This window comes from Miniopterus natalensis, chromosome 13, assembly GCF_054644295.1.
Source record: "Miniopterus natalensis isolate mMinNat1 chromosome 13, mMinNat1.hap1, whole genome shotgun sequence".
Classification (NCBI taxonomy): domain Eukaryota; kingdom Metazoa; phylum Chordata; class Mammalia; order Chiroptera; family Miniopteridae; genus Miniopterus; species Miniopterus natalensis.
In genome coordinates this window covers 50,098,744-50,111,543 of record NC_142093.1, presented here as the reverse complement: position 1 = coordinate 50,111,543, position 12,800 = coordinate 50,098,744, and the positions used below count along the sequence as shown (strand labels likewise).

Sequence of the window (12,800 nt, the reverse complement as noted above, 5' to 3'; positions counted from 1 at the left end):
AGCACCAGCTGCCTGACCCTGGGCAGGAGACAGGCACCTGGCAGGTGCTGCACCTGCTGCAAAGAGCACCACAGAACACTGCTCAATGCGGCAGAATCTGACACGTGTTGCTCCAGCAGATCTGAGGTCCTGAGGAATATATGAAGCGGTGGCCTTTAAATAAACAAAATTACAACTTTAGCTGGAGAGTTTTCTACCCACGAATGTTCTCTTTCCTGCCACCATTGTTAGGTTTCATTACATCAACAAGCACCTCTGTCCACTGGGCAGGAAACACTGTTTTATAGTCACTGACTTACCCAACTATAAATGCTTGTAGATCAATTGTACAAAGCACTCATGACAACACCATGTAGTTTGTACTAATCGGTTCATTTTGGCACTGCAACTAGCATGGCCTATGCATCCCTGAGACAGGTTCACACTTCCAGGGGAATTTCATGAACAGAGGCTTGTTCACAGGCTGCCAGGGGGAATGGGGCTCAGGGCAGAGCTCCCGGGACTTCTGAATGAGGGCAGAGTGTTAGAGGAAACATTCTTGTAGTCTGAGCAGAGGAGCGGGCCGGTGACAGCCCTCGGCCACCTGCCTTCAGTGTTGCCATTCTTACAGGAACAAGAGGCCAGATTCTAAAACAGGCAAGTCCTGCTGCTACCCACCTATCTGATGACTCTGACTCTGTCCCCATCTGGGAAGAACCGCCATGGATCCCTGAGTCCGAGCATTGCTAGCAGATCTGACCCTCGGCAGAAGAGTGACCTGTGCAAATGACTGTCCCTGGATCTCATCTGAAAACAAGGCTTTTGCAGGGGCCCCGGGACCACCCATGTCCTGTAAGTTAAGCAGGGGGCAGTGGTCGGGGAGGTGTGGCTGCGTGTTGAGGTTTTTCTTACAACCATAAGTTGTAAGAACAGGGAGGTCACAGGTCAGTGGCCTCATGCCTAAACTGACCAGAGTTGGTCCACAGCCCACAGCAGATTCCCCAATATCTTGGACCCCACTTTCCCTACCTTGTCATTATGGGAGCCTTCTCAACAGTGTGGACTCAACCTGGACTCATCAATTGCTGCCGTAACTTCACGGCCTCATCTCTCAGAGTCTCTGAAAGCGGGGGCTTCTCTGCCTGCATTTTTTTCACCAACAGCCCTAGGACAGGATTCTGTGCACACGTCCTTTGTAAAAGCTTCTTCATAGTGTGTTCGTGTGTGATGAGTGAGTATTGTGTGTGTGTGTGTGTGTGTGAGCACAGGTTGCTCGTGTGTGTGTGAGTGTGTGCATGGACGGCAGACATCGAGGGTACAAAATGTAAGGAGGCCTCGCTCTCAGGCCGGCCCTGCCCTTGCATGAGCTCATGAGTGAGAGCCTCCTAAATTCTGCAGCCTGGATTCCTTTGTGCCTCACTCTAGTCCCAGCCGTAGCTGTGAGTGTGAGTGTATATGTGTGTCTCCGCACAGTTGTGCGTATGAGACTGTGTTGTGTCTATGTGCGCATTCATGAGTATGTGTGTGTCTGTATTACGTGCATATGTGTGCATGTACAAGTGTATCTGCATCTCTGTTGTACATGTGTGTCTTTGTGTGTGGTGTGTGCATGTGTATGCATATGTATGTGTGTGTATACTTGTGCATCTGTGTGTGTGTACAGTTTCACAAGTCCACATCAACAGAGGCGCCTTTTCATTCCCCTGGTTGGTGCTCAATCAGAACAGGCTGCAATCAGTGCTCCCTCGGCTCAGGTCAGCCCTCACTCCACCCTGTGCAGGTTCCAAAAAGCAGCACCGGTCAGCAGAAGCCCTCACTGTCAGCATGGGGACCCTGCTCTGCCTCAAACTTGTGAGGTCTGGGCAAGGCATGCCTCTCTGGGTCTCTGTTTCCTTGTCTGGGTGCCCTTTGTAGCCTGGACCAACTCTGGGTCCAGGTGGACCATGGGTGTAATAATAATCCATGAAGCTCCTGTGAGGTGTGAGGTACACCCTCCCTGGCAGTCAGGTAGTTCAAGTGCACAAGGTGAGAGCCGCAGAGGTAAAGGTTCCTACACCAGTAGAGGGCAAAACAGGCCATAACAATGAAGTGCTGGGGCCTTGGAGAGCGGGAAGGAGGAAGGGGGTTGCGGAAGGCCTTAGCTTCGAGGATGCTGTGCAGTGGGGAGCCCGTGACTCAGCGTTTTACAAACATGAGCTCAGTTAGTCTTCGACAGTCCTCAGAGGCAGGGGCCATGAGTCCACTTTACCGGTGAGGTGACGCAGGTATAAGTGGTTGAAGGGGCTGCAAAACCAGGTGTGTCCAACTCCGAAGGCCAGGCCAACAAGGGGGACAGATAGGCTCCCTGGCCTCAGGACAGGCACCATCGACATGTGGAAATGATGGACACCTGCTAACAATAGGAGGCTGTACACAGTTGTGTTTGCTCTGCAGTACAGACAGTGACTTCTGGGGAGGTGGAGATGGAGAGCAATGTGGGCAAGGGCACGACATGCTCCTGGCCTCAGATCTCTCAGAGAGATGGACACCTTCCAGACAACAGGATCGGCCAGGCCCTGAGGACAGCAAACGAGTTGAAGGACTCTCGAGAGCCAGTCCCACCTGCTAAAGGGTGTGCCCGAGGCCCAGTTAAGGACACCTGCCTGGATCTCTCAGGGGGTGGGGGGATGGGGCATGGGCTCTCCCTGGTACAGACAATGGCAGGTCATCACAGAATACAAGGACTAGAAGGGCCCAAGCCTTGTCACACTGTCAAGGAGAAGGGGAGCCCAGAGGGGTGTCCTACAGTCTGCAAACCTCTGAAGGCACAGGGCTTAAGCATCGGAGTGTCCAGCAAGCTTTTGATTTGGCAGAAGCGGGCCTGTCTCCCCGGCATTTGCAGCCACAGCTCGGCGATGTTTTGCCAGAAGCTGGCCAGCCACCCCCAATCTAGAGCCAGCGGAGACCGTGGCGGAGCCGTCTGATCCTACAGGCTCACGGCTGCCCGCCCAGAACAGTGAGCGCCAGGAGCCAGCAAGCTCGAGGCCGGATGAGGTTCGCCTGGTATTGGCGACGGCGCAGTTGTACCGGCTGACCAGATAAATAGCTTTGGTTGCCCCCCGGCCAGGGTGTTCGTTTCCAGTCCTTGTTCCCCACTGCCTTGTATGGTCTGATTCCTTCCCCTCCTAGTGGTCTGTCCACTTGAAGGGGAATCACAAGATTCCAGCTCCTGGCCCTGAAAGAGCCTCTCACCCTGTGATCTACCCTGACCATCCGGCAGCCAATGTCGCTATCTTTGGGTGGCACCCTGCGCACAGCGGGAGGCCTGTTCTGCTGAATGAAACCCCTGGCCCTCAGATCCCAGTGGCCTCCTAGCTTGAGTGCAGTCCCTCTTCTGCTCCGACACCCTCTCTCGCAGCCACATTCCTTCTCCTGGTTCTCACCTCACAGTCACTGCCAGACACCAGGGACGAGTCAGGGGGTCACCCCATTCCTGCCACCTCCATTTTGACAGCACTCAGAGCCATCTCTGTGTTGAAGAACAAAACAGAGCCGGGGCCAGTGATCTGGTGCTCAGCCAATCACGGCTTTTAAATGTCACCCACGGTTTGCTGTCATGCCAAAGCTGGATTATTATTACACAAAATGGGAAAATATAAGAGGGTGCGGTGGAGAGGGGAAGAGAAGAAGACAGAAGATTAGTACATTTTCATTTGAAAAATAAATAAACGCATGGTCCTGTGTCGGTTAAGAACAAGTCTTTCTGTGGTCCTGTCAGCTACACACAGAGGGCTGCACACCCCCTTCAGCTAATGTTCCTCCAACACAATTCTACGAAAACCCCAGAATGTTCTGGATTCCAACGTAAAGGCCACAAACAGCCTGTTCTGTTCTAGCACCAGGCCAGTGCTTCCCCTGCGGCTGAGTAAAAGGAAACCAGGGGAGCTTTTCCAGACTGGGCTGCGGGAGCTGCTGATCACGGCCACAAGCTCCGAACCACATAGCCTTTCATTTAGTCCAAACCTCCTGGGCAGGGGGCCTTTTATTTTGTCTATGTGGAATATTAAAAGGTCTGTCTTAAAATTGAACTGAAACAAAGTTTCGACACTGGGTTTCAAGATATTCATGGAGTTTCACAGAGAACATTGAGAAAACGTAAGGTGTGGGCATCTGCCCTGCAGGGTGTTGGAGCCTGTCCTCCCTGGTGACTACTGTGGGCAGTGGGGAATATTTCTTGAGTACCTACTATGTACCTGGTGAGGATCCTGGTCTACCTTTCAGTACTTCCTGGAAGCCCTGAACAGTCCTTGTATTTTATAAAGATGAGGAAACTCAAGACCAGAGAGACAGGTGACTTGCCTCAGGTCACACAGGGAGAAAGCAGCAAGGTCAGGTCAAGGTCAAAGCCTCCCAGGCCAGCCCCCCCTGCTCCTACAGAGATAGGGAGGCTGCCACAGTGCTTCACAGTGACTTCAAAAGTGCTCCTCTTGACACCTCACACCCCGAGTTTACCCTGGAATAATGGTTGTGCTGTCCTCCCAGAGAAGTCGAGAAATCAAAACACACAGAGGGCCCCAGGTATGTGCAAATACACAGCTCCCATGATGACATCAGATTAAGCTGTTTCTCTCTGCAACGCGTCACCCAGCCAGCTCCCTGACCTCTCTGCTGTGCTGATACGACAGCGACAATATGTCCCAGAGGACTAATCAGCAGTAAGTACTCAGGTCACTCCAAGGCCACTTAGGAGAGCAATGCAGGAGACAAAGCTGATGAGCCTGTGGCTAAGGACAGGAGAAATAAAAGAGTTAAAGAAGGGAGGAAAGAAATTGTTTTTTCTCAAGCTGACTCTTGAACGACAGGAGGATTTTCATCTGGAAATGCCACCAGCCCACTCTCCACAGCAAAAAAGTGAAACATTAAAATTAAACCTCTTTCCTGCCAGTGTTCTAGGAGGCTCTCAGGTGAAGGACCCCAAGGAAGCAGCAGAGGGACTGAGCCTAAACTTGGACAACGGAGATCCAGCACCTCCAGTGCCCACCACTGGCTGCCCTGCTGGGGGCAGGGGCCCAGTGACAGCCCAGACTTCATGGATGGGTCTTCCCAGTAACTGTGAGGCTGATTTCATCACACCTACCGGACCATTAGTTTGTGAAATGGACCCAACAGGGAGGCTAAGTGTGGCTTGGAGATGCCTGGGAGTAAGTTCCTTTCTGGCTGTGATTTATTAAGGTGCCCGAGGAGAGATGCCCCCCCCTTTTTTTTGGTGCAGGTGGGAACATAGCAGCCCTGGGGGGTGTATTCAAAGAAAGTCCCTCTCTCTGCCTTTCTTGCCCGTTTATCATCTTCTTCCTTCTCAAAGGGACCTGCAGAAGTAAGGTCCAGATAGAGATCACTTCTCCCATTTTGCAGACAGGAAGACTGAGAACTACATTGAGAAGGGGGCTATTTTAATTGAGCTGGAGAGTAGGGTACCCTGAAAAAAAAAATAAGCTAAGAGACCAAAGGCCCTGCCTGTCACCACCACTGTCCTATAGGCCCTTGTGTCTTCCTACCAAGGGCTCTGGCCCGAGTTCCCAGTAGAGCTGCAGGTGCAAATCGTCTGGTGCTACAGGAAATTGTGACAAGCTAGACTTTGGGAAGGGGGGCAATGGAAAGGGAAGTTGGAGTCAGATCAACCTGTCTGAGCAGCAGTGTCCTTCTCTTCTGTAAAAGTGTCACTAACAATTCCTGCCTGGGAGAGTCCTGAGAATTAAGGGAGCCCTGGGTGTGCCTCTCCGGCAGAACCCCATGCCCACTTCCATTTGTTGAGGGATCACTGGTGCCAGGGCACACTCAGCTCTTCCTTTAGATATAAAAGTGGCATTGACAGACCTCGAGCAACTGGGGGCTGGCTGTGCTAAGCCTTTGCCATGCTTGGCATCTTATTGGCTTTCATGACTATGGGAGGATGCTCAGGAATTGACACAGAAACAGGACCCAAATATCCTCTGCGGGACATGCCTCAGGAAGGAGATGCCTGGAGAGGGGGCCTCAGTCACTGCAAAGCCAGATTCAGTGACATGAGTTGTGCATATAAAATATGAAGAGTGCTCTGATGCATGGTCCATGTAAGAGACATTGGCTCATCATGTCCCCACCTGGCTGGGGAAGGGATCTGGAGGCCCCAAGTCTGCACCTGAGGAAATAATTACAAACCCTCAATGATCTACTTAAAAGTGCCATGGCTGTAGACACGTTAGGAAGGGTGGCTGCCTCTGCCTAATCCTGATCCAGAGACTCTACCCAGGGTCACTGACCGTGAGCTGGATGAGCTGGGATTGACCTGGGAGAGTGTTCAGGAATGGAGACCCTTAGAATGAGATTCTCTGTACCCCTTCCTCCAAAGAGAACCTCAGCGCCTCTGCTGGAAACTGTCACCGTGCACACCCAGGCAGAATGTCTTTAGCTCCCAGTCCGAAGAACCTGGGCTAAGGCACTTCACTGGGAACTCCGACTGCTTGCGGGGTGCACTCTCCTCTCTTCAGAGGGTGTTTTACCTCCTCAAGTTCTATTTCTGAAGGGTGTGGGGGCTGGGTGACTCAGCCTTTCTCAACTAAAGTCTCAACTAAAGTCTCAACTGAAACAATGTGTAGTCTTGAATGGGAGCACATTCCCCTGTCTCCTCCTTTTAAAAACCACCTTTTTCTTCATAAATGAAATTGTTTCTTTTACCCTTTGGCCCCTTGTGCACCCAGAAGCACAGAGCTCAAAGCTTTCTCTGTGCAACTGCACCTCTTGGACTGATAAATACAGCAGCTTTAAAATGCTTAGGACTGAAGACAGACCAACTGTGGTGAGAGAGTAAACACGTCCCTGCACAGTCAAGCTCCTCCGGAGATTACAAACTGCAGTTGCTGCCTGAGCTGGGAGGAGGCTGGTGCAGGCTGGGGGTGGGGTGGGGTGGGGAGTGGGAGGTGCACAACCCACAACCGGTGTAGCAGGCTGGGGGGTTGGGGGGAGAGGGATGGTGCACAACTATGGGGCAGCCCTCTGCCTCAGGTAGTTGTGCCCCAGAGCAGATGAGTCACCTAGGACAGGTTTGGATGTCTCTAAGCATAGCAAACTCTGCCCACATGTCCCCCACTGGTTTCTCACTTGGAAACGTCCCAAGATAAGAGGGATAGCTTTATTCTTCTCTTCTAAAGGGGGCTCCTCTCCCTGCCCCTACTCTGCGTACAAGTGAAATCCACCAGTGAGAGAACTGGGACTTTTTGCAAAATAGAATGTAATCACTACATAATTTGATATGAATAGTTGAGAAACTTTTCCAATGAAAAATCGATATTTTAAACACACCTGCAACCGCATGCACATGCATTGTTTTTATAAGAACCAATTAATAAATGCTAATTCATTCGGGCATATCTCCACTGAATTACTGTTTCATTTAATTGCAGGGGAATTTTCCATTACTAAACTCTCCCTTGCTGATTTTTTTTTTTTGCATTATTTATATATTTTTCAGTTTCACTAATAGTGAGGTTGGTATGTGATACTATCTGCTGTTTGTATGTCTTAAATTTCTTTTTCATCTAAAATGTTTCCTCATTCTTGCAGCTCCATGTAATCGAGGAGAAACAGCATTAAAAGCAGACGAGATCTTGCACATAAATGATTGAAAAAGGCACTGGCTGCAATTAGCCTGACGGGAGGGCACCTTGTCTGATTGTGCCGCTCTCGGTTCAGGCGTGCTTTCCGGGCTAATGTGGAAATATCTTCCTATGTCAGCGTGTCACAAGTCTGGCTACGAAGAGTGTGGGCACACAGCTAGGAATGATGACCACAGGGGCTTTAATAATAAAATAAACACGCAAATCTCTTTACAAGCCCCTAGAGCTCAGTGCACAGTTCCTGCTCCCTTTTCATGGACACAAATCAGGACTTTGACATCTAGACACCAGAGATCCAGACCAGCTGGCTCCCAAAGATCCTGCCTCTTTTTATGCCTAGAAAAGTGAGGGGTTCCGGTGGTGGCTAGGGTTTGCTTAGGGGCGGCAGTAGGAATCCCGTGCAAGAGGATGCGTTCTGAAGTAGAATTTTGATTTCCTCATATTGAATGGCCAAGGTTCCATGCACCTGGCTGCCTTCGTTTCTGAAATAAGTTCTTTCATTTTTATTTTCCAGCCACCTCCTTCCCTTGTCCCCTCCTCCCACTGCCTCCTTTCAGCATCTTTGTTTTTTGTTGTTTTTTTTTATTAATTCTTTCCCTTCTTTCCCTTCCACAGTAACATATGCTGGAGGATGTGAATGATTAAGCTGTTTACTCCGAGGTTTAGGTATGAAAAGGCATGTCACCGTAAGTAAAGTTTCACCTTTATACTCAACTCTATCAATAATTACAGGACAAGGATGGCTATTCGTAAATCTTTTTACAATTAGCTCTTACCAAAATAATGCCATTTATTCAAAGCATCCTGAGTTCTGTTGATTTTACTTTTTACGAAAATTAATTACACAGCAGAGTAACCTCCAAAATGAAGTCAGCACATAAAGGGATTGTAAATACTGCGTATGTTTTTGTGTTTCTAAGGGAAACATAAACCCGTAAAACATCTACCCGTTAAAATTGGAGATCTGAGACCCTAAAAACAAAGTTTTGACCTACTATTATATTAGTAGATGCTCTCCTTTGAACAAAAATATCTCCTAATAATTAAAATCCCATGCGATTGACTTTTGTGCTGTCTTCCTTCACTTCCTTTGTCCTCTTGGGCAAAATTAGGCAGAGTCCTTTTGGGTATAGACTGATAAAATTAATTAACTTTCCTTCCACTCCAAAAAAAGTCCCAAATAAATGCTTCCAATAGACATCAAAAAGTGTCAATTAGAAATAATTACTTCTTATCAATCAGTGGGGCAATTAAAGTGACAAAGCTTGAAAAGATACTTATCTTAAAACTAATTCACAAGGTAGCTAAATTATCTCCTAATTAACTTGCATTGCGGAGAGTGGGAGGATGGGCCATCTTGAAACAAAGATGAATTGAGGAACCCCAATACCTCTTTATTCTCTTCAGGCCGGTTCCATTCCAGGAAGACCTTATTTTCAACCCAGGCTAGAAACCTGGGAAGGAAATACACCCTCCCCAAATGCATTTGGCCCCGTTGCTTCTTTCTAAAAACCCAGAGAAGGGCACAGGGCTTCACATCTCAGACCTGGGGAGCTAGAGGCACGTTCCTCAGCCATCTGAAGTCTCATTTTATCACTTGAGTAACCGATTTTCAGGAGCTGGGCAACCTGGTTGCAGGGAGTTGTCCCACGGAACTTTTAAGTGACGACCTGCTTGCTTTACCCAACTCTCTTCCTCACTGATCCGGTATTGCTTACACCTTAATATTTATGTGGTGTTTATCATTTCCCATGCACCTTTCAATATTTAAAAATATTTTTGCCCTACAGGCTCTTTGGTCCCCCGATGCTACAAAATTCCTGCTAGGTTTTACCGAACGTTCAGCCCATTGCTAACCAGTGCACACCAGAATAATTTGCTATTGACTCTCCCCATCCCTTCAGAATAAAGCTGTAGAAAACATATACATGCATTGAGACCTCTCTACGAAGCAAGATCGGCGGAGAGGGAGCCCAGGGTGGGCCGACGGCGGCTGAGCGCAGAGGCACCCAGACGCTGGGGAACTAGCGCCTGCGGTCGCTGCAAACGGTGCGCCCGCCCAGCTCCCGAGAGCGGGCCTGGGAACCTGAGCCCCACCTGTCCCAGAGGAAACTTAGGTGGGGGTCTCCAGGTGAAGCCCCTCAGAAACGGAAGTGCGGGGGGAGAGAAGCTGCTGACACCTAAGGGAGACATGGGCTTACAAAAACAGAAGGGGTCAGTTTATGAACTGAGCTCTACATTCAGGGCGACAGCGTCAAGCAAACTGATCAGAAAGACGGGGGTCCTCGCTCCTTAATCGACAGAGGGTTTAGACAAGCAGCAGGGGCAACCTTGAACCCTCTGGCTGCATTTAGGCAGTTCTCCTTTTATTAGCAATGAATTAAACTAAAAGAGGAAGCCCCATTCTCCCTTCCGCCCAGCTGGCTGGCTTGCTTTGTTTGGGGAGGGGGCGAAGCCCTCCGGGCTCCTCTAGACTGAAAACGTCTCGGCCCTCGGCGCGCAGGGTGCACTGCTCCCTCCCCAAACCAAGGGGGATTTGCTTCTGAGCTCAAGGGAATCCGAGCGTCACCTGGGCTCCTTGATGATTTACAATGAAAATGAATCGTGTTCTTTTCTCTTTCCTTAATTCCCATGTATCCTAATGAGTGCTTCTAGAATGAAAATAAGTAGAGAAAACAAAATCAAGCCAGCCCAAGGGCCTGAGACTTCCTCTTATTCTTCAAAGTGTCTGGTCCAGGGCGGTGAATTCGGGGTCCAAGAGCACCCAGTCCTACCACGGCCAGAAAGGTCAGGGGAAAGTGGGGCGGGGGTTGGGGATCCACGGCGAGCAGAGTGGAAGCGGCTGGGCCAGCCTGGCGTTAGATCCCGCACCCGGCGCGCTCGGCCTGGGAGACGGTCCTGCTCCCGAGGCGGGGCGACGCCCGGTATTGTACCGAATTTGGCTAACGACTAAAGGGAGAAAACCTGGTCCTGGCCTCAGAAAATGGTCCGGGAGCTCGCGTGGCACCCGAGCGCAGCTGGGCAAGGGATACACGAGTAGCCCCACCAGGTCCCAGGGCTCCGGGAAGGGTGGCGAGGTCTCCGACCCGCGCCCTCGGACGGACGGCAGTGTGGGGGGTGGGGTACTGCTGACTAGGTCTCAGCCAAGCAACACACCGGAATAAGAAACCTCCCGCCCCCGTCCCGGGTCTCCCGGAACCCCACACATTGGAGCCTGGGCCCCCAGATCCGAGGCAGCGCTCGAAGCTGGACCGCCGCACTCGGGCTAAATAGAGATCTCAGCCGCACGCCGCGCGGATCCGACCCTCTTTATTATAACAAATGTCCCGTTTGCCGAGCGGACTTCATATTCGCCGAGAATTCATCTGAAATATTGATTTCCTCTCACTTCGCCGGCCCAAATCGATAGCGCTGCGCCCTGGCCCCATAAATCGCCTTCCCCGCAGCCGACCCGGCTCCATCCATCACCGCGGCCGGCCCGGGCCTCTGCCCACTGTCCACACTTGCTGCGCGCGGGCGGCGGTGCCCAGCGAGCCCACCAGCCTGATCCTAGGACTCCTTCCCGACACAGACCCCCACCCCCCTACTCCACCCGGGCCTGGCCCAGGAGATGGAGAGAGCAGGTGCCGCAGCCCGGGACCCTGAGCGCGTTTGAAGGCCCTAGGCCGGGGCGCCGGTGAGGAAGAGGTTCGGCACCGCGGGGAGCTCAGTCCTCGAAGGCCGGACGCCCCACGCGCGGCTCCCCGCCTGCCGGGTGCTCGGCCAGGAGGAGTCCGGACCCTCGAGCTCACTTACGGCTCCCAGGCCGAACCCCCGAGCTCACTCACGGCTCCCAGGCCCCAGAACCCGGGCTCCTTTCCCGCTGGCTTGAGAGGTGCGCGGCGCTCGCGGTCCTGCCTGGGGATTTAGGAGAGCTGCGCGCACCCGGACAAGGGCTTGGTGGCCCGGGCAGGGGAGCTGTAAGTGCAGCAGGGCGCGGCCCACTCTCAAGGGTTAGGCCAGCTGGGGATGGGCTCGAGGGACACCCCTCTGACCCCACGGAAAGCTCCTCACCGCTCGGTGTGGTCCGCAGAAACCAAGGCCTTCGGAGGCAGCTCCGCGGGGCCGAGGCAACCTCTGGGCCCGAGAGCAGCGAGGTGGTTGCAGCGGAGAGCCAGGCCGGAGGCGCCCCAGCTGCGTCCCCACGAAGGGGGGTCCCGCGAGTCCGACGCGCACGCCCCCAGCCCCGCTGACCCGAGCGCACGCACGGACGCACGGCGACGCCGGGCTCCGGGTCTAGCCACGCGCGTCCTTACCGGATCTGATGGAGTTGTGAGGCATCGCCGTGGATCGCTGGCGGCCCGCCGGGGGCTCGGGGAGTCCTCAGGCAGGTCCCTGCCGCATCCGCCGCGCTGCTGCCCTGCAGACCCAGGGGAAAGGGCATGAGAGCGTGTCTGCTGCCCTAGACCTCCACCCGGGCCCTGTCGCCCTGGCTTTCGTCCAGTGGCAGGAGTCGGAGGGTTTTAGGCCAAACGTGGCCAACCTCAGCCTGGCCTAACAGACACATGTGAGTCCGGAGGGTCCGGGATTAGAGGTCTGCCAACAAAGTCCCAACTCCAGCCCCGGTGCCCTCTTCCTCCGCCTCCCCAATCTCATCCAGTTTAACTTGGGAGGAAAATCTTCTCGGGACCCTCTCCCTTCTCTGATCACCCCTCTCCCGCGGTCAGCTTTCAGCCAGCCCTGCGCAGCGTACCTGGCCCGAGGCCTCAGGCCCTCAGTGCCTGGGTCCGCAGCGAGGGTGCCCTGGGCCCGCGTCTCTCCTCGGTCCCAAGTTTGTTCCCATCCACCAGGCATCGCCACCAGTTTTATCCCGCCAGGGCCCTGAGACAAGGGTCTGGAGAGGCTCGCAGCCCGCGGATTGGCTGGCTGGGTGCAGGGGGGTGCGGGAAGGGGAGGATTTTGCAAGGGGGACATGGCTGAGTGGACTCAGGAGTTAGAAACATTCTCTGGAGCTTCTGTTTCCAGAGGAGAGGAGAGGGAGACAGCTGAGCCCGAACTCAGCAGGCCTGGAACTATTCAAGGAGTGGGAGATGGACATCTCAGGGCCTGAAGAGGAGGGTCTCTGGGTCCTGCTGGGGTCACCGACCACCAGAAGTGAGAGGCACGCTGCAGAAGCTGCTCACCTTTTCCCCACTGGTGTGGACCTCTTCT

At 52.8% G+C, this 12,800-nt stretch overlaps 1 protein-coding gene across 1 annotated transcript in view; it reads right to left on the bottom strand.

Moving 5' to 3' along the window:
• The window catches only part of PAX8 (paired box 8), a 51,590-nt gene extending 38,998 nt beyond the window's left edge, over nt 1-12,592 (bottom strand). Inside the window, exons 1-2 of the mRNA XM_087823866.1 lie at nt 12,343-12,592; nt 11,906-12,009 (exon numbers count right to left, since the gene is read on the bottom strand). Of these exons, the coding sequence (XP_087679992.1) occupies nt 11,906-11,930 (25 nt within the window). The 5' untranslated portion in view covers nt 11,931-12,009; nt 12,343-12,592. The remainder of the gene's footprint in view (nt 1-11,905; nt 12,010-12,342) is intronic.
• Between the last annotated feature and the right edge of the window lie 208 nt (nt 12,593-12,800).